Source organism: Triturus cristatus, chromosome 11 (assembly GCF_964204655.1).
Source record: "Triturus cristatus chromosome 11, aTriCri1.1, whole genome shotgun sequence".
NCBI lineage: Eukaryota > Metazoa > Chordata > Amphibia > Caudata > Salamandridae > Triturus > Triturus cristatus.
Genome location: NC_140594.1, coordinates 187,877,460 through 187,899,873, shown reverse-complemented (window position 1 = coordinate 187,899,873; position 22,414 = coordinate 187,877,460). Strand labels below are relative to the sequence as shown.

The 22,414-nt window shown below is 47.7% G+C and overlaps 1 protein-coding gene across 2 annotated transcripts in view; it reads left to right on the top strand.

The window, feature by feature from the left end:
* Positions 1-22,414, top strand: part of HECTD4 (HECT domain E3 ubiquitin protein ligase 4) — a 2,430,065-nt gene that overhangs the window by 184,040 nt on the left and 2,223,611 nt on the right. For both annotated transcript variants that reach the window (XM_085634374.1, XM_085634373.1), the window contains exon 4: positions 9,939-10,069. In XM_085634374.1, coding sequence (XP_085490500.1) covers positions 9,939-10,069 — 131 coding nt within the window. The remainder of the gene's footprint in view (positions 1-9,938; positions 10,070-22,414) is intronic.

Genomic DNA, 22,414 nt, shown 5'->3' with positions numbered 1-22,414 from the left:
TTTGATAATGTATATAAACTATCTACCTCTGAAAATAGATTCTTAAGGAATCTCTCTAAACTACCTCAGAGCACTCCCCTTTGCCCCTTGTCCTATGATTTAGGTATAAGGCCAATAGCACTAATTGCCCTGTTTCGCCCAGTTTTATATTGGAGACGCCTATGGGGGACTCCTGAACTTAGGCTCTTTGCTCTTGGCCTGATGGATATTATTAAATTGGACACCTTTCATAAGGTCAAGTGGCTCCGTAGATTGCGTGATTCGTTCCAGGACCTGGGCCTAAAAATTTTATGGGAGGATCCACTAAACGTTAGCTTCCCGTCTAAGCAAGTATTGAAGGTTTTATATTGGGAAAAGGTAGCAACTCGAGTTTTTAGATCCACAGCCCCGCTTTCATTGTCTGGTATCTTTCTTGATTTTAAGGATACTATTTCTTTGGCACCTTTTTGGGATGACATTACAAATCCTCTGGACAGGAAGCTATATTTTCAATTCAGGGTTGGCAGTCTCCCAGTAAGAGAGTTTACATCTAGATGGGCCGTGTCTAACATGCTTAATTGTCCTGGCTGTACTGCACCTATTGAATCGGTCAATCATTTTCTGTTTCAATGTCCATCCTATGTAATTCCTCGCCAGTTCTGGTTAAAATCAATGTGCCGACAGCTGGGTACCAGAAATGCTAAGGCGGCAGTGCGTATTATGCGTTCTGCTGAAATCCCATTTGTCTACATATCTGTTGCCAAGTTTCTAGGAAGGGCATGGGTGATCAGGAACAAAATGTTGGTGGGATAACCACCCCTATACCCTGTAATGTTAATCTTTTTGCAAATGCCTTTATTTATTGTCTTAAACTATTTTTAATATGTCGTCTGTAATTGTGTATATATATAAATTTTGTATGCTTTTATGAAAATCGTCGAATTAAGCTTTCTTGACTTGAGATGAGTCGGGGTTAATGATGGCAACCAAAAAGTACGTCAGATAAATTGTTGTAATGTATGTAAAAGACAAAATATGAAGTAGGTTGTGACTAGTGCACGTTAAAGTTCCAGGGGCTTGTTGGTGACCACGGCAGTGACTGACGTGAAGCAGCTCAAAATTCAAAGCAGAATGTCACATTGCCAAGGAAGATGGTATAGTGGAGATGTTCCAGAACTGAGCCTTGATATATGCTGACTGGCGGGGTATTTAGTGGCGAAAGGGAGAGGCACCTGGGTACAGACAACCATTGTTCCGTAAAGAACATTCTAGTGTTTTTACTCAAGTTACCATGGGATGTTTGTCCCATGCAGAGTAGCATAGCATGCATGTTGAATGCAGCAAACTAGTCTAGGATCTAGGAGGATGCTTTTTAAAAATTTGGTTTATTGACATTTTCTCAAGTCTAGAAGGATGTTGATGAGGATGGAAGGAAGGTGGTTATGATGTGTTGGGATGAAAAAGCTGAGACAAGTAAAAGATGTATTTCTTTAGAGCATCATCCGAGAAAGCAAATATATACAGAGAATTAAATATTGTGAAGAGGAAACACAGTGGGCAGGTTAGCCGAACACCAGCTTATCCAAAGTTTTGCAAGGTGTGAGTTTGGAAAAAGGCAGATGGGAAACTGGTCAGCAGTTAAATGAGCAAGACTGTAGAGGAATGACACACAAGTGTTAACCATTTAGAATACGAGCCAGAAATGAGAACGTTTTTGGCGAGTGAAGGGATTAGGTGAGGTGCATCATGCTCGACCAATTGGACAATAGATATTAATTTCAGTGGGGAGATCGGGCCAAGCACTGAAGCTGACTGGAATTAGCAGTGAGTAGGATGGGTTTGTAATGTTGGAAAATATTGATTAAAATAGGGTGCAGTGTCACCAGGCAAGGTTGTGGTGGTTCCTTGGCAAGTGATTAGAGTGTGTGGGATACTTTGAGTGTGAAGTCTGGAGAGCAGATCACAGCAAGGAAGTATTTTTATTTGGCTGAGTCTTGGACGATTGTTAATGAACGGAGAGTCTTCGTATAGATTTTTTTCACAGTACAGGATTTTCTCCATCTTTGCAGCTGGGGTCTGCCTTTGAGTCTTAACGACTGAGATGCTACATTTGAATACAGGGATACGGCTGGAGAGCAAAAAAAGGTATTGGCTCGTTGTTGATAGTGGAGGTAATTGCCGGTTGACACACCCCCTGAAAGCCTGCTAAAGAGGTCTTATCCAGAAAAAGAGTCCTATATCGTTTAAAATTTGATTTAGATATTCGAGAATCCTTTTTTTTATTGTAAACTTGCTCATCGCAGACGGACTAACATCATGACACATCAAATCATTGCGCATACATGACATTGAAATGATAAGAAGTTAAGCTACAAATACTTAAAAAGGAGGTTCCTCCAAGGAGCTTTTTATGGCCAGCAGTGATATTAGATCTCTCCACCTCTAACACTCCTAAGCGGGTCAGACCAAAGCTTAACATAACTCATCAGAACCCCCTGTATGACTGCCACGCTCTATAAATCTTCTCTCACTTCTTCGAACAGCCCCTGCTCTGGTATATTCCTTTTTCTGGTCTCATACACCAGTCTAGGTCTGTTTCCCAGTCCTGAATTCTAGAGAGGCCAATGGTTCCCCAAGCCCGCGCCACATTTCTCTTTGCCACCCCGGTCACTAAAGCCAGCCACATCTTTTGATGGTTGGGGTACGCTTCCTCCTCAGAGACCATCAATAAAAGCCACTTTGCATCCATGGGGACCTCCAGATTCATCCCCCCAGTCATTGCTTGGGTGAACTCATTCCAGTAAACCTGTATCATGGGCACCTCCAGAGAATATGAAAAAAGGATCCCTCTTCTCCACATTGGCTCAAACACAAAGAGGTGGGTGACCGCCCGATTTTAGCTAACCGGGTCGTGGAGTAGTAGGCGTGATGAAGGATCCGGAGCTGAACCATCCGGAACCTAGCCTATGTTGCCACTTCCCTTGGGCTCTGTATAGCCTCTTGCTTCCAGGCCCCCAAGGTCTCCTGCCTGCTTCCTGTAATGTCACCAACGGGTCAGGTGAGTTAGTAACCAGTTTGCGATGGATCGTGGAAATTGCATTGTCTGGGAGCTGCTCAGTGAGCAGACTATCCTCTAGGGTGGAGGCCTCTGGTAGTTGCTCAACCTCCCTTATATGCCAAGTCAGTGCATGTCCCAAACTAAGATAGTTATATCTTTGTTTCACCCAACTCAAATTCCTGGCTGAGACAGTGAAATGTAATGTATGCCTGGTTGCACCATACGTCCTCCAAATTTTCGATCCCCAATATCTCCCAGCCTGAGAAGCCCTGCAGTCCCCCCACCTTGGAGAGCAGATCACTGTACCACAGGGGTGTCATGTTTGTGAGTCACCCCTCAGCCCTAGAAGCCCTATGGCCTCCCTCCATGCCTTGATCACCACCTGTGTATGCTGTGACACCTCCTTTTGTCTCTTTGGTTGATAAGATTTCATCATAACTCCCTCGGCCCATGGCCTATCTATTCTATATACCACCTCCTGCCTATCCACAAAGATCCAGTCATGTATTACCAGCAATTGTGTAGCCCAATAGCATTTGGATGTCATGAATTACTAAACCACCTTCATAGACCCCTGTTGGAGCTTAATAAGCACAATTTGTGATGCTCCTCCCTGCCACAGCAGCAAGCGTACCTCTCCCTCAATCTGCTAGAAAAATCCCTGGGGGTTGGATATGGTGTGTTCTGGAGCACATATAATACCCGCGGTAGCGTCATCATTTTGTACAGAGTAACCCTACCCATTAAGGACACTGGAAGTGCATCCCCGTGCCTGACATCTCGCTTCAGTCTTTCCAGCTGCGGTTGAAGATTTGTATCGAAAACCTCCTGGGGGTCCCTAGTTATATAAATCCTAAGATATATGAAACTGCCATTGCATACCAGCACCCTACAGGCCCGGGGGGTGGGCCTCACCTCACACCCCGTAAGTGGGACGATCAAGGACTTTGTCCAATTAATATTGTATCCAGAATAGCTCCCAAAGAGCTCAAATATGTGCAACACTCTACCTATAGAGGAGGACGGATTAGTAAAGTACAGCACTATATCGTCTACATACAACAATACATGATCTTCTTCCATACAACTCACCCCCCTCAGCAATGGGTCCTGTCTGATCCAGACTGCAAGAAGCTCAAGGGACAGAGCAAAGATTACCGGGGAGAGGGGACACCCCTGCCTTGTACCCTTATGCAGTGAAAATGCCCGGGAAACTTCACAATATTGATCCATACTCTCGCTAGTGGCTGCTGATATAGTATGTGGATCCAGCCACAGAACTTCGGTCCAAAACCAAACCTCGATAGGGTAAGAAATAGGTAGTTCCATTCAGTACTGTTGAACGCTATCTTGGCATCCAAAGATATACCCAACGATGCCTCGGCTCCCTGACTGCCTGTTCCGTGTAGCACCCTGAATACACAGCACAAATGTTGTCTGGAACTCCTGGGGGGGCATAAAACTGGACTGATCTGCATGTATTGATTCCATGATTACTATGCACAGTCTGGTTGCTGACATCTTGGTCAGCACCTTAATCTCCACATTAAGTAGGGAGATAGGTCTGTATGACTCACACTCTGTATGTGGCTTACCCTTTTTATGTATTGTCACTATCAAGGCTGTCCTCAGTGCCTGAGAACTCTGTCACTCCTCTTGGGCCCCATTAAACATGGCCAGCATATGTGATGCCACCATGGTGACCATCACCTTAAGCTCCACTGAGAAACCATTGGGTCGGGGTGTCTTCCTAGGCTGGCGGTCTCTTATTGCCAGCACTAGTTCTGTTTCTGTGAGTTCTGCCTCCAAAGATTCCTTTTGGTCGGTAGTTGGCCTAGGAAGGGGTAAATCCTGCGAAGGTTCTGTGCAGTCCGTAAAGGACAGAAAGCTGGTGGATCTATAAAATTACTTGTAATATTCTACAAAGGTCTCTACGATATCAGATCCAGTGGCTCGAGCCCTGCCCAACTTATCCTTAACTTCAGGCACCCAGGAGCGCTCCGTGTCTCTCTTCTCAAGCCAGGCCAGGAGACTAGCCGACTTGTCCCTGACATCATACAATCGATATTGCGATGCCTGAGCATATTTCCGGGCCTACTTTTCTGCAAAGGCTCTCAAGTCACGTTGCACCAGACTCTGCTTTAGTACTGTTCCTCTCTCATTCACCACCCTTTCCTCCAGGTGAGCTATTTCCCCCTCTAGCTTCAAACAACCTTGTTGGCGTTCCTTTCTAACCCCACTGATAAGTGCCTGCACATGGCCCCAGAGAACTGTCTTGGAGGCCACCCTCAGCACACCCGGTACAGACCTGGAATTCTCCGCAAAGTAGTGTTGTGCCCCTTGCCCTATTCTCTCTCTAATTTTCACGTCTTTTAAATGCCATACATCAATCTTTGGGAGCAATGAGTTGTCTTTAGCGGGACCCTATAGTGTTACCCCGACTGGTGAGTGATCAGAGATACCTTTTGGATAGTGTTGAGCTGCCCAAAACGTACTAGTGCTACTTACGTGGATGCAGTGGCAATCTAGCGCCTCCAGGAAGGACCTCCAATGTATTGGGGTCAGGTGCAGATCATGCAACAGTCTGTCTATCCGTAGCCAGATCGAACACTGAAATCCTGTCCCCTCCCAGGAACCCTCTGGCAGCTCCAGAAGCAGTGCACTCAGTACTGGAAACTTTAGCGCATGACGACGCAGTGGCTCATATATGGAGCATATGTTTAGGGTAAGCCCCTCTCACACCCTTGAGATAACTACAAAACAGCCCCAGGATCGTGCCAGGTCCAGTTGACCACCAATGGCACAGACTGTTTGAATAGGATCCCCACCCTTCTGGAGTTAATTGTAAACCCAACATGGGCGATCAGTTTATACCCAAACCTGTTGGAGTAATACGAGGTCTGGGGAGTGTTTGCGTGAATATTGAAGAACTAGCATTTGTTTTATCTTGTTCCCCAGACCATTGACATTCTAGGACCATATATTCAGCCCCGCCTGGCATCTTCACCCATAAATTATGAGGCCATACCCACCTCTCGCCCTGCCCCCAGTGTGTCCAACCCTCCCACCATTCTTCCTCCATACATGTATTAGGACACATACTCCTTCTGCATATGAGCCAGCAACTTCTATGTGAAATCCACGCTTTGAAACCTGAAAACGTCTATGCCCAGAACTCCCCAACTCCCCCCTCCCTGCATCCCTGCATCGTGTGCAAAAAGCCGCCCACCACCCCAACTCGCAGAGTGCCCGTTGCCCCATTTTGAATGAATGTGTACGTGGGAATGCCATACCGCCACCACTTGCCGAGGAGTACCAATCACCTTCCATGAAAACAATTCTAACTGTCAGCGCATTGTAGTTTCGATTACAGTGTATCCAAAATGCTTCGCCCCAGTCCCGCCCAACCCTGGGTTTCAGCTTTCAGAAAATACCCCCACCCCCAAGTCTCGAAGCCCCTGTGGTTATTCGCTGGGCATCACACACCACATCTTAGACCGCGTTAACTCAAGACAGACACAGTTATATACCCCATTTAGTCTGCTAAAGCCCTCTCGTCCCACTGACCTGACTGCCTGCGTTCCTGCGCCGACGAGGTCCCATGACCCGCCTGTCCCCCAGGGTCCTGGCACCCTGACATCGCCCCGTTCTGCTTGACCTCGAGCCAGTTCCATGCCTCCTCTGGCGAATCAAAGTGCCAAGTCTTGCTGTCTGCAATGACTCGCAGCTTCGCGGGATAAAGCATCATATATTTAAGTTCTTTGTCTCTCAGTGCTCGATTGACTCCTTTGAAATATCGTCTACGTCTCTGCACCTGCAGGGTGAAATCCGGGAAGAGTTGAATGGTTTCATTGTCTATATTGATATCCCTGCATCTCGGTCTCTGTAATTAAAGATGCGCGCTATGATAGTGCATGGTGGGCCTCTTGTTTTTGGCCTGGGTCCCAACGCCCGATGGTCCCTTTCTATCGATAAGAACATGGACAGGGGCTTGGGTCGTGGAATATTAAGGATTAGGTCTTCCAAGTACAAGTTTTCACTGGGGTCTTCTGCCCCTTCTGGGAACCCCACCACCTGAATGTTGTTTCTCCTCAACCACCCTTCCTGAACCTCCAGTTTCACCGCCATAGAGTGCGTTTTGTTTCGTGAGGGTCTGAACTTGTTCCTCAAGTCTTTTGGTTGTGGGCTGAAGCCCTCCAATATGAACCACCACCTGTTTCACCTTGACCGAAATGTTATCAAAATCTGCTCTCAGTAGGCTGACATCAGTGGTGATGGTGTCTAGCTTGGGCTCATCTGTGCTATGCAGCACAGTGACTGCCGCCTGATTTCCGTCAAGGAGGGTCTCCACAGCTGTCGTCCGCGGGGATGCCCCCCCCCCCCCCCCACTTTGGTCATCACTACTCTGTATTTATCAATTTTATTCTGCTGCGGGGTCTTGGATCTACGATTGTGCACCATGACACCTCTCCACCACTGTGGTGTCTCAAACACACCATGCTCATCACTTTGCAGACAGGTCAATCAGCATCCGACAATTACACATAGTCACAATTACAGGCCCAGTAGGCCTTACATTTACCTCCAGGCCGTTCCTCAGTTGCCCAAGTAGGCCACTGCACCAACACCATCCATTAGAGTCACTCCACCTTTTATACGTCTTGTGGCCTCAAATACCTCGCACCTGTAGCACTGTTCCGAATCAAATGGCTCTGTGGACTCCCTCAAACAGCCCCTAATTGCTTCTCACTGGTTCTGTACCACCAGGTATCTCGCTGAATCCGAGGGCCACGCCTGCCGACCTCCAGTGTCGGAATCAGGCACCGTTGATCGGTGCCCAGCCGTGGTCTCAATGTGTGTAGGACCGCCGAAGACAGGCTCTCTCTTAGCAGCAGAGCCCCGGTCTGTCACGGATGGCTGGGCAGGCCTCACCTTGCTGCCCCAGCTCTCCACTTCGTGGTGCCGAGGCCTCCTCAAAGTAGGCCCTCTGACGGGCACCCACACCCAACACCACACCCTTACGGGAGGAGGTGTGGTGCAGCGGCCAGGGTGGCTTGCTCCAGAACCCCGGGGCTCGCGGTTTGATCCAAGGCGGCGGCGACAGATCAGCCCAGCACTATGTGACTCTGGGCAATAGCACGCTTAATCTTCCTGACGGCCCTCAGCATCTTTACGCCCTCGGGTAATTGTTTGCACTTTACAAATATAGGACATTTGATCCTCTCTTCTGTTTCTGGCGGCGTTGGTCTCCTGCCGTGGCTTGGTCAGCCAAGCCCTCGCTGCCGTCCTGGAGGGACGGGGAGAAAGTCCCTACAGCACAGCTTCTGTTTTGCTGCGGTCGCGGCCTCTGGCTTCCTGCGAGGCACAAACGGCCCACACTTCACCGCGCAGCTCTCATGCCCCAACGTTGACCGACAAGCCGGCTGACTTCTCCGATGTGCCGCCGCAGCTGACACTTTCCCTGGCTCTTTGCTCTGCCACTGGGGTAAATTGCTGTGGCACTGCTCAGATAATGCGGGATGAGAAAGTAAAAGTCGCCATCGGCTACGAAGCTGCTTTAGTGTGCGGCCATTGCGGTTGGCCACGCCCCCATTTGATAATCCTTGATGGGTATTTTTCATCTTTGTAGAGATAAGTGCATTTTATATTCACGAATTGGAAGACGTTTTGTGTGAGTGGGCACATACTTTTGTGAAAAGTATGTTCCTCACGATTAATAGGTTAGCCCCATTTACAAGTTTGCTAACTAAAAACTATAGCCATCCATCTCATTTTTCAACACTTTTGTTATCATTTAGCTTACATGGGATATTCCCAGTATGTGCTAGCTGCCTGCTTCCCCGCGCTCCTATTTGCGTAGCAATCCTGCCATCCTCTCCCTTAAGACTTGTTCGTATATCATGCAGTTGTGCATCTTACCCATGGATATAAATAACTGCCAAACCTGTCCCCTGCTCTCAGTCCGCTTAGCACTGCTTTCTTTTGTAACTACTTGTGCAGCTGCCTGCTGTAATGCTACTCGTGATACTTGTGGTGCTATTACTCGTAGCAGTATGGTACATATTCCTGCTGGTCCCATTACTAATATTATTAATAATAATACTTCTAAAATCATTTTTGAGCCTACAACTGCAAGTACTGCTACTGTTGCTTCTTCTAATAATGTAACCGAATGTACCAAAAACGCTCCTGCTTTTAATACGAGAAGTGTTGCTACAATAAGCAAACTTGACCTAGTACCTTTTTCTACTACTTCCATTAGACTGTATTGGCACAAGTATTCAGTCCACTAGATAGCAGGTGCACTGGTCTGTTTCACTCCTTTTAATCATGCCCGAACAAAACATAATGGGGAGGAACTGTAACACAGAACTCCATCCAACCTTTCACCAGTAGTGACTTGGCAATTGTGTCCAGATCAGTGACATCAGGAGTGTGGAGCAACAAAGATGCATCACATACATTATCTGAAGTGGAGTTTTAAAGTGAAAAAGACGTTCTGTTATTTGTGAAATTCCAGATATAAAGAACCGCATGGGTAAATTTAAACAAATGCCAAAGGTTTAAAAATTCATTTGTTTTTATATTTCACCTGGTACCATCTTGCATGAGAACTGAATTTGACTAGGAAATTAGTCATTAAAATTTGACTAGGAAATTAGTCGTTAAACGTTAGATTTTCAACAAGTAATAATCTAAACATAAGGAACAATTTATTTTATTTTTGAAAGTGAATTTGTGTCCCTTATAAATGCTATTGAAGCAAAATCGATGTACATTTTTGTTGTAAAGAATATATTTTGATTTGTCATATTATTCACTTAAATGCATATAACCAACTGCGCTAAATAAGTGTTTGCTGTTTCTGATCCACTAATGTTGTGTCTTGTTTCTGATGAAGGTTGCTGCTTTTGGAGGGAGGTCCTGGATCTCCCTCTTGTTTACTTGGTAGCAAACACATAGTTTCCTGGGGCTTTGAAGATATGCTACCCGCACCTGATAGTAATAGTGGTTCGAGTAATGAGAGCAAAGGTAAATCAGCTTTTAAATAACCTTTATAATTGCAACATTGATCTGATATCAAGTCTTACATTTGTTGCAATATTTATAATTTGAATGTAATTTTCCAAGATGGCAAACATATATTTGCATTGTTTCAAAGTTAAAGATGTTATTTTTGCATAACCAAGATTCAAGTAAAGTCCATTGTGTTTAGTTTATTAAATGTACCGTGTACTGAGCAATTGTGTTTCAACCTATGTTTACAAGGTCTTCTCTGAGATGACAAAGAGTATCTATTTTCTCCGTAGTGAAAAGATTAGGGTGCATGTCTTTCATACTTGGAACCGATGACCTGCCTAGGTCCTTTATAGCCCTGCACACCATGATCAAGCTCGTTTTTTCAGTAAACTTCCCAATATCATTGCAGAAAGAGATTACGTTTATCGTGGTGGACGGATAAGGAAAAGGACTTTTTTTTCTGCCTGGAGGGTATAATGTATATTAGAGATATGATATTGAATTTCACCTGCAAACGGCAGATGGCACCCTGTGGCGGGGAAGAGTGCTTTTCTGTACTATGGTTGAGCCTGAATCCGAACAGAGTGGCGTCAAAGAGCAGGTGGTACTGAGGTGGTTAGTGAGGTATTGGTTTCTCCAAGATCTTTGCCGGGTATGGCAGAAGGGAGACCGCTCTGTAGTTGGAAAGTGTGGCTGGGTCAGCGATGGTTTCTTGAGCCAGAGGGTTGATGTGGCATGTTTTCATGTGTCCGGCAATGTGGCTTAGTTGAGGGAGGCGCTGTGGATGGGTGTTAGTGCTTTCCTGATCGGTAGGAGTCCTTTTGTGAAGGTGTGGTGGGGGCAAGGGTCAGATGTATCCCCCAAGTGGATGGTCTTCATTGTAGCAGCAATTTCAGTGGTGGTGATGACAGGCCACCAGTTATTGGTAAGTTGAGTCGCGACTGTAACTGGGTTCGGTTCAGGGTCGAAGTTGCTGTATATGGAGCCAATTTTGTTACAGAAGAATTCTGAGCACTTACTGCAAAGGCCTTGTGAGGGTGTGATGTTGCTGAAGACAGCTAGAGGCTTAGTGAAGTCTCGGATGGCAAAAATGTTCATGCTGCTGTAAGTGCTGGCATTGATGCGATCTACAAGAGCTTTGCGCTTGGTGTTCTATATCAGCTGATGGTAGTGTCTTAGGGCTGATTTGATGATGTCTTTATCTGGGGTGTCTTGATTTATTCTTCATTTGCGCTCCAGTTGCTTGCAGTGGTGTTTTTGTCAGCCTGAGTTCCTCTGTGTACCAGCTGGCCAGTGGTCGGGCTCTTGCCGTTGGGTTGCACTTGAAGGGATCCAGGGTATTGACGCATGCAGTGATCCAGCTGTTGAGGTTCTTGATGGTTTTCGGCAAGTTGCTGGTGTGCTCCGAGGGGGCTTCTGAGATGCTTTTCCATCTGCGGCAGGCGGTCTTGAAGGTGGTAGGTCTGTGGTGATGCAGGATAGGTATGCTGAAACTGCAGAGGGTGTGGTCTGTCCAGGTCATAGTTCCTGGTTTGAGGACTGTGATGTTGCTGCTTGAGTAGAAACTTGGCCCCAGTAGATGTCCGGTGTTGTGGGTGGGTTCGATAACGTGCAGGGTGAGTCCAAGGTTCCCTTGAGGGGCCATAGAGTTTAGGTCAGTGCAGTTTTCTCGGTGAGAGGTAAGGTCTCCTAGGAGGATGATGGTGCTTGCTGGCGATGATGAGGGGGTGCAACGAAGTCCATGTTGCTGGTCAGATTGGTGGAGGGCCTAGTGTTCTGTGTATGAAGATGTTCCCAGAGAGAACTTGTCCATAATGTGCATCTTGAACGTGAGGTGTTCCATGTAGCTGAAGGGCAGGGGGCTATGTAGGTGGTGCAACTGATGGTGTCTTTGAATAGGATGGGTACTCCACCTCCAAGCTTGTGCTAACACTCTTGCCTGGTGATCTTGTTGCCAGTTAGGATGGCTGTTGTGATGTTGAGGTTCGGTTTAGCGATGTTTCCGTGAGAAAAAGCAAGCCAGGAGTATGATGGTGCAGTATGTCCCATTTTTCTGTGATATTTGGTGAGTGAGCGAGTGTTGAGCATGAATGCAATTGTTGCGTGTTGTTTGGGTGATGTTTGTTTTGTGTGTCTGTGTGAACGTGAGTGGGTGGCTGTTTTTTGTGAGTGTGAGTGAATGGGATGCTGCTGGTGTAGGAGTGGTGGGTGTAGGGTGTGGGAGAGTTCATGAGAACTTGCAGGAAACAGTTATGATGCGTCTTCTGTGTGGTGCGGTGTGGTTGCAATGCGATGATTAATGGTTGTGGTTAGGAGCACAGAGGAGAGTGCAGTAGAGTAGTGGTGGCTAGGGGGGAGAACCACTCTTCATGGCGCTGACTGGTTCTCCCTCTACCCACCGTTATCCTGTTACGCTCATCTGTGCTCATAATCTCGGCCACCGCCTGATTGATGGAGCAGGAAACGTCAATATTCACACGTGGAACTGCTTTGAGATTCTCAGTACTTTGGAGAGAAACAACTGACTGGACCATACTCATAGAGGCACTATTTCTCCCGGTCCACTAACATTGGAATGGGCATATGGCAGAGCTCCAAATGTTTTAAGTTCTTAAGTTCTTAAGCTGGAATATAACGGGTATAGGAAACAAGAAAAAAAATAGTTTGTGTCCTAATTTCATCAAAAGCTTTAGTATTGTATGTCTCCAAGAACGTGGGAGGTTTTTAACTCTTCTTTATTTTTTGGAAAGGTTTCAGATCTTTCTTTTTCTCCAGCCACTCCTGACTTGTCAGGTAGAGCTAAAGTTGGCCTAATTACCTTTGACTCACTTGATTTAGTTTGTATGTGAACTATGATAGACTCTGATTTGCCCTACATAGTAGCAGTGTTACTAATTTTCTCCAAAACCGTAAGAATGATATTCCCTAACTATTATGATTCTAATTCCTCTCAGAGGATTCCAGAGCGCCTGATTGCCCCAAGATGTTTTCTTGAGTGTATCAGGGATGAGTCATTTTCATTTACCTCTTTGATTCTTTTGGGTGAAATTTGCATCTTTGTGATGAAAAATACCAAAGACTTACAAGCATGCATGAAAGTGATCCAGAAAGCACGCCGCATGGGGAATAGTCCACACAAGGGGGAATGTCAAATACAATTCTCCATGAATTCAAACTAGTCTGTACAGCCAAGGAAAGGGGAAAAGGCAAATCCCAGTCCGGAATTCGAACTTTAGCTGGGAGAGGGGCTTCACCTGCTATAGATTTTAGATAGGTCTCGATTTCACTTGCTCCACTGATTACGCATCTTAGAGTTATATTGAGCAGGTTCAGTGATCATAACTCTATTAGCTTTGTCTTGTGCTAGGGGATCAGTAAGCATCGCACCCAGCTAGGCAGTTGTACTGTGAAATCATTTGCTCAAAGCAGAAGATTGAAATGGAATAAGGTGATCCCAGAGACTTTTCATACAAATGTACATGTTAGCTGTGGCCCCGATTTTGAGATTTGCATAAGCTTGAATAGCTCGGAAATACTTCCTTATTTTATGATTCAATGTGATTTGTTTAAGTCACGGAGGGAAACATCCAGACTTTAAAAAGATGTCATGTTTTTTTGCCCTAGATCTGAAACAGCGTTAAGAGATTGTAAAAGGCATTTAAAAAAAGGTTGGGACCAGCTTTTGCATGTTAGCACTCTTATGGATAGTTCATTGCGCTGGGAGACACTTAATCACCCAATTTTTATCCAAGATGATGGGATCTCTTTGTGTTCGCTCCTATCTGCAGAGTTGAGTAAAACACTTTGAAAGGGTATCTGACTCAACAGATATAGGATTGGATGGTAATGAGCAATCTTTTATTAAGGGTCACTTGGATATTGTCTTCAAGTTGGTGGAAGTTTTTGTAGCCATTGTCTTACAACGAATACAGCCCATGACCCTAATGGGGTAGAATGTGATCCATAGAAATTAGATCCTTGCATCTGGGCTCACCTTCTCACTCAGACTATTAATTCTGCTACTGGAGATACTGTCCCCTCATCCTGGTCTCATTCAATTATTATTCTTGTGTTCAAGAAAGAAGACACAACCAGGCTTTCTCACTTATAGACTCGGTAGTGAAGGTAGTAGGGTGGGTTACGAGTGTCGCCCCACTACAGATGAACAATTAAGAAATTATAAAACAATGTTATTATTGTTTTATTTTTCACTGACAGCCAATGCTGCCAAGTCTAGCGCTGGTCCAGGCTATCTTTTACGGATAGACAACAGCACTGTAAATGTGCATGTTGGGTTGACCAGCTCTCTTGGAACAGCCAAACTCACATGCGCACTTGGATTTTTGCAACCCAGCTGTATTGTATGGCCAGGTGGAGAAAAGGCACAGGCTCTCAGGTTAGGCCTTAGTGAGCGCCTAACTAGGACACGCAGACAATCCTGGCACTGCTCTCATGCTGGGTAATAGCATGAGAGCAGTGTCTGGATTGAGTGGGGAGTTTGGGCGCCTGTGCTGGCCCATGGACATTTGGGAAAATAGGAGTACCAAGGTGGCTAGAAGCGGATGCGGAGGTAAGTGCTCTCAAAAAAAAAAAATCATTATTTGCCCCTACCCCACCACTTTATTTTGGCAGCAGCTGCCCCTGGCGGGTTATGCTATCTAAGCACCTCGCCTTGTCGGAACACTATCGCATAGTATCAGACCTTATGTATGTTTTTAGATCCCGCTGGAGTGAACACAACCAATGCCTAGGTAGTGTTCGTTTCATGCCTGGGAGTGTTCTTTCACTCTAATGGCACTTTGCCTCGATCTTGGCAACTAAAAAACACATATTGGCAAGGTCGGTATCCTCAGTTTTTGATTTTGCATTATTAATGGGGATTAAACCGACTAATGCAATTATAAAGATCCATCATGTCAAATGTAATTTTGCTGCTTTATATGGAAGCGACTTGGGGATATGAGGACACCTTTGCCCTATAAATTGTTGAAAATAACCTAATGAGACATCTGTTGTTCATTCTGCAGTGTCTTGTCCTACATAGCACATGAAGAACTAGGCGTTGTCTACATCTCAGACCTGCTTGCCCTTTGTCCTCTCCTTAAATTAGGCTTCTTCAACGAGTAGCTGGTGAGCAACTGGTAGCTCTCCAGCTACTTGTAAATAGCTGTCCGTGTGTAACCCAGCCAATTAAGTTGGAGCTTTTGCTTGGTTGAATTAATATATGTATAACAAAATTGAAAAGCATGTATAGGAGGCTGGCTTAGTATATGGTGCATTCTGTCCATCAATTGTTGTTTTTGCATTTGTCACCCCGAGTGGGAAGGGTATGCTCAGACGTGAGTCCCTTGCTCTCCATGCCACTGGAATCAGGCTATCCTGGCTGACGAGGGCTGAAAGCCCGAAACCGGTCCTAGGATGCTTGTTTCCAGTCCAGGGAGGACCTGGCTTGGCAGTAAGGGCTGGACTGTTCCCATGGGGCACAGGGTCAAGACTGATTTGCATATGGCTGGGTTCAAACTTGAATGGCATGGTGAGCAAAAAAACGATGGATTTGGGCCCAGATCTCTGTACTGGGGTGAATGTATGACATTGTTCTGCATTCTGTCCATCAATTGTTGTTTTTGCATTTGTCACCCCGAGTGGGAAGGGTATGCTCAGACGTGAGTCCCTTGCTCTCCATGCCACTGGAATCAGGCTATCCTGGCTGACGAGGGCTGAAAGCCCGAAACCGGTCCTAGGATGCTTGTTTCCAGTCCAGGGAGGACCTGGCTTGGCAGTTCGGGCTGGACTGTTCCCATGGGGCACAGGGTCAAGACTGATTTGCATATGGCTGGGTTCAAACTGGAATGGCATGGTGAGCAAAAAACGATGGATTTGGGCCCAGATTTCTGTACTGGGGTGAATGTATGACATTGTTCTGCATTCTGTCCATCAATTGTTGTTTTTGCATTTGTCACCCCGAGTGGGAAGGGTATGCTCAGACGTGAGTCCCTTGCTCTCCATGTCACTGGAATCAGGCTATCCTGGCTGACGAGGGCTGAAAGCCCGAAACCGGTCCTAGGATGCTTGTTTCCAGTCCAGGGAGGACCTGGCTTGGCAGTTCGGGCTGGACTGTTCCCATGGGGCACAGGGTCAAGACTGATTTGCATATGGCTGGGTTCAAACTGGAATGGCATGGTGAGCAAAAAAACGATGGATTTGGGCCCAGATCTCTGTACTGGGGTGAATGTATGACATTGTTCTGCATTCTGTCCATCAATTATTGTTTTTGCACTTATTCAAATGAAGCACCTTTCACTAATCCAGGCAACCCTTATCGTGATTTTAGTGGTCTTAGAGAACCATAGAAAGCTCTCTAAGTGGTAGCTGTGGAGAGCAGCCTTCAGGCTTAGTCCAGAAGGAGTGTTAAGCAGCTTGTTTTACCAGGACTAATCATAGAGTGCAGGTTAAACGAAAAAGAACCACACAGTGTAGTTATAAATATAGTTATATTTATTATACACACTCACTAACACATTGGTATATCTCCTACCCAGAGATATCAACACACACAATATTTCAAATGGAAACGGGTAAGTAAGCACAAATACAAAGTGGTCTCCAGGGGGAGACCAAACCATTTACTAAAGAAGTGGAATGCCAACTGCGACCGAAGACGGGACTTAGACCAGAAAACTGAGAAGAGCTGGGGACACATGGAACCACCTGATGTAAGTACCCAGGAACCCCACGGAGCCTGTGTGCAGAGTGGAAACACAACCACTTACTCAATGTAAGTCAATGGGAAAGTTGCGGTTGCAGTTTTTAAGAAGGACCCTTTTCAGTAGACCCTGAAGAAACCTAGTTGAAAACAGAAGGTTGGGGGGGCGCTAGGTGGCGCACGACCAAGATGGCCACACGCCTGTGAGGCTCTGGCAGCTTGGCTTCATTATCCGCCATATATCCTTGCCCTACCTCATGCATCCTGCCTGAATAGCCTGCCGCCTGCTCATCAGCGTATCCTGCAACACTATGGTGAATTTCGAGGCTCTCCGACCCCGGCGGAGGACTCCAGATCGGCCTCTGCTTTCTGGGAGGCGAGCGCGGCGACGCTCCTGGAGGCCCGCGGATTCCACGTGGCGGCAGGCCTCTCGGCCTGCGGCGGTTGCCGGCCTCCTTCACCCGCTGCTATTCTGCTTGTCTGCAGCCCAGTCTGCAATCACCTGGATGGATTGTGATAGCGGGGCCCATCGGCGGCTCCCGGGGAGTACGGTGAGGTGCATGCTGCCCTGCAAGCGACTACCTGCCCTGACTGAGTGCCTTCACTCCCTTGCTGCCACGACTCATTTCCGGCCGCGCTCCAACGCTACCCCGTAGCTCCCGCAACACTCCAGCCTACAAGATCCTCCTGTTACTGGGGTCCTCTCCTTGTCGCTGCTTGGGGGATAGATCTGCTACTGGGCACAGAGTACGCCCTTACATGCTGGTTGCGGCAGTGCACTGCCCGGCGGAGGGCACCCTGCGGTTAAGCTGACATCTCCCCCCTTGGCCTGGCTCATCTTGTGGCATGTACATTGCGGCTGAGGCGACGCCAATGACCATGTTGGACCCTTGAAGCGTACCAGACGGCACACTGCGCTGCTTGCTGTCTCCACGCAGCGCCCTCTGCCCTTGCTCGCTGCACTTTCCTGTCTGCCTCCCCGGCCGGGTAAGACCCTCTGAGAGCCGATCACCATGCCCCCGAGCTCGCGCTGGGGGCCTCGACGATCTGGACAACACTGCTGGTGCCCATTCCTGGCCCTTCCTGGGCTCACTACGTTGTAGTGCTGCGGATAGACATCAGGCAGGCTGAGGGCAACCGACCTGCTTGTGGTGGCGTGGGGCTGATTCGCCTGCCTTGACACGTTCACAGCCTTAATCCTTAGTAGTAGCACCGCACTACTGGACTTAGGCGCGCCACCTTGGGCTGCAGTTTCTCTCCTACTACCCGGTAGTGGGTCTTCACGGTTCGTTATCCTCCAGCCACTCTCGCTGTAACTTACCTGACACACGCCTGGGGTACCCCCACAGCGGCCTTTCGTTGGACTTTGAGAGGCCTCCTGCCCTAATCTTCCACAGCTCGCTGCTCCCCGGGAGGGTCGCTGTGTCCACCTCTGGCCATATCAGTTGTTGATGAACACCCAGACTCCCTCTGGAACGTGTCACCTCCTCCTCACGGTGGTGCCAATCAGACAGCCCGAGGTCCGCTCACCAACCCTTTCAGTGGTTCCCCGGGGCGCGCCACCCACTGTTGAGCTCCCCCTTACGCTCGCAAGACTGTACCTTTTCCCAGAATGGGGAAGCCAGATGGCCGACAACCCAAGCTAGTCTTCGACTTTAAAAAGGCAGCTACGCGGTCTAACTCGGATGACACTGGCCAACTGGGCCTCAAACAGTCGCAGGTGCCATCGACAGCCTCAGAGGATGAGGTTAAAACTCTACTGTTGGCCATGCAACATAGCCTCACTGATCTCTCTGGGAAGATGGACACTATGAACAGCCGCCTCGACATTCTCGTGCAGAAAGTGGATAAGCATGACAAGCAGCTTAAAGAGGCTAAGCGGCGCATTTCTGGCACCGAAGATGCAACCTCCCAGATGCAGCTCCAAATGATGCAAATGGATAAGCTGAAAGTCATGAGGCCCGCAGCCGCCGAAATAATATCTGGGTGGTCGGCATACCGGAAAGCACGAATACGGGCCACATGGAAGATTTCATTGAACGTCTCCTGACAGACACCTTTGGTGCAGAGACCTTCTCATCGCAGCTTATTGTGGAACAAGCACATCGCTCCTTGGATCCCCGTCCTCCTCCAGGCGGCCCACCACGTCCCATTGTGGCCCGTCTTCTGAATTATCGGGATCGTGTTACCGCACTAAAAAAGGCTCAAGAGCAAAAATCGCTGCACTTCGAGGGCAATGAGTTCACCATATACCCAGACTTCACTTTTGCGGTTTAGGAGGCCTGCCACAAGTTCCTGCAAGTCAAGCAGAAACTAGGCAAATCTCAAATTGATTGTGTCCTCATGTACCCGGCTCGCCTGCAGGTCACTCATCAAGGTAAAACCATTATCTGTGCCAATCCGCAACAAGTTGAGGACTTCATCAAGACTCTCAAGTGCCGATCACCGCGTCGAGATTACAATCACCGTGCTTCCAGATCCCCATCCCCTACAGCGAACTGACTTGAGAACTAGAAACTAACGCATTGGGAGTCGACTTCGGACCCACCCACTCTTCATGCTGCCTGCTACGTCCTGCTCACTCTCAGATGGTGCTGTCCTTGCCTGCGCCCGCTGAGTGGAACTTTACATTCTTTTATGATGGTTTCACATTCCTACAGCTAGCCATCGACAGATAAGTGCATCTTGTATTCTACATGCTCTATATAGCTTAATGGTAGGCTTTTTGTTTTTTGTAGGTTTGTTCTGGACTTTGCAAAGCACCCTCCCCCCTTTCTCTCTACCCTCCTCATCCCTGTGTCACTGGCACACTGCTTCGCAGTCCTGGTTGGGAGACGGGAGGGTTTCGTGGCTCACAGGCGCCCCCCACATGGGTGATCCCCCCCTATTACTTACTTTTTTGTTGGACTCTCTTGACCGGGACTGTAATGTCAAGAGTTATTTGGGGTATGGGTGGGCAATCATGTACCAGCATGATTGGGGTGCTGTTGTGGGTGGGGGTGGTTTTGTTTTCCGGTGACCAATATACTGTCAGCACAGTTGGGGTGCTGGTGTGGGTGGGGGGATGTTTGGGATTGTTGCATTCTAATGTTGCATATTTGTCACATCAGCAGATAGGCATGCCAGTGCACGTTGTACTCCCTATATACTTACCATACATTGAGACATAATTTTTGAAGTACCATTTCCTTTGGAATGCCTCCACACTCTGAGCAGTTGTGATTAAAATTGCTTACATAGAACGTCAGAGGTCGCGGCGACCCACGAAAACATAGATAAATCCTTACATACCTCGATAGGCATCACATACAAGTTGCACTGCTTCAAGAAACGCACACTGACCCCCGTCGCCCTCATTGCTTCGGAAGCAAATGGACCTCTGACCATGTGTTTTCTACCTATTCTACGTATTCGCGCGGCACATTGATTTTAATTAAGAAAAACACCCCCTTCAGCGACCCCTCGGGTAGGAGTTGGGGGATAGGAGTTGCATGCTCTGGGGCACACTGGGTACACAGTCAGTTATGCTTGTTTGCTGTTATGGACCAAACACGGACGATCCAGGTTATTTCACCACCCTTTGGGGACAAATTCTCAAGGTGGGGTCCACTCACGTCAAATGGGGGGAGTGATTTTAACACTACTTTATGCCCTTCAGCTGATAGGTCCAATCCCCTTCCACATCATTATACCAAAACCCAAGTCACGCTTTCCCAGCTGTTTCTCGATCAAGGGCTCATCGATGTGTGGCGTCATGTCCACCCAGATGAGAGGTAAGGCACCTATTATACTTCAGTACTCTCGTCCTGGTCGCTCCTCGACTACTTGGTCTGCACCTGAGGGTTTGGCCCCTGGATACTTTCGGCTGAACATATGGCCTGGACCTACTCCGACCACGCACCAGTCTGTATGACGATTGCGCCCCCCAATTTGATTGCCAATCCACGATGCTGGAGGCTAATGCCTGAGGCGCTGCTGGATGCTGTCTTTAAGACAGAGCTTGGTGAGGAGATTTCGGATTTTTTTTACGTGTAACAAAGGCTCGGTCACACATGTGGGCTCGATCTGGGAGGCATTCATGGTTACGATATGTGGCACCTGTATGTCGAAAGGTTTCGGAGTCCTCCGGGATATCCGTCGGAACTTGCGACGGCTTGAAGGTGAATTGAAACAACTTGAGAAAGGTCTTTGGAGCAAGACATCCGGTGCACAACGGGCATTACTTCGGCAAAAACTCACTGACTATACCATCACAGCTGAACGGGAGGGCAAATTCCCGGGCAAATACTTTATGGCCCGATGCTATGGGGAAGGGGAACGACCCGGCTGGGCTCTGGCGACTGAAATTTGACAACCCCGCTTTTCTATTTACGTTCGGGATGTAGTGGATGGTGCTGGGGTGCGCCACTGGGATAGTCTTGAGATCCTGCGCACGTTCACTGAATTCTATACTGACCTCTACAGTACTCGTAGAGCTGCTCCCCCAGATCTCTCTCACTATCTCGAGGATGTTGCATTGGGCTGGCTAGGGGATAACCAGAGGGAGTTCTTAGCAGCTCCATTTGAGGATGATGAGCTCTGCGAAGCTATTATGCAGATTAAATCAGGGAAAGCCCCGGGGTCAGATAAGCTCCCCATAGATTTTTACAAAACATACCTCGACCAATTACTCCCCGTGCTGAAAGGGGTCTATCTGGAGGCCCATGAGACTCAGATTCTTCAAGCGACAGTGAGGGAGGCACCCATTATGTCGCTCCTGAAACCCGGCAAACCTGCCGACCGCTACAACTTCTATCGCCCCCTCTCTCTTATCAATGCTCACGCAAAAATACTTGCTAAACTATTGGCTAATCGCCTCAGTCTCCTGATGGAGAAATTGGACTTGCCGGACCAAGCCGGGTTCATACCCGGTAGGGCGACTTCTCATAATCTCAGGACACTTTTTTCCATTCTGAAAAATGTCGATCCACAACTGGCACTAGTGGCGGTCTTCTTGGACACCACAAAGGCTTTTGATTTCGTTGAGTGGGACTACCTATTTACCATCCTTCAGTGCATGGGACTTTCCATCGGGTTTTTAGCTTGGATTCGCCTCCTCTACACTTCCCCCCAGGCGAAAGTTCTGATTAACGGCCAGTCTCCCCCTCTTTTTCTCTCTCCTGCGGCACCCGGCAGGGATACCCGTTATCCCCCCTCCTGTTTGCCCTTGCCATAGCACCTCTGGCAGCTAAGATCCAGCAGCACCATCAAGAGAAAGACCTCTGCTGCTTCCGTCGCCCGATTCTCATTTCTCTGTATGCAGATGATGTTACCTTATATGTCAAAGAACCCCAGCAGAATCTTAACCCGCTTCTTTGGGAATTCGTCCGGTTTGGTGGTCTTTCTGGTATCCACATAAACTGGACCAAATCACAAAACGTTCCACTTACTGCTTTGGTGACACCGTTTGACATTGACTACCCCATAGAATGGTGCTCTACTGAGGTCAAATATCTGTGAATACATGTTACTGCAGACCGCGAGGAATTGATGAGGCTAAACTACGGGCGAACACTCGATCATGTCACTGGTTGCATAACTAGGTGGAACGCACTTCCCCTCACTATAGCGGGCCGCATCTTCCTTATTAAAATGGTGGTCCTCCCAAAATTTTT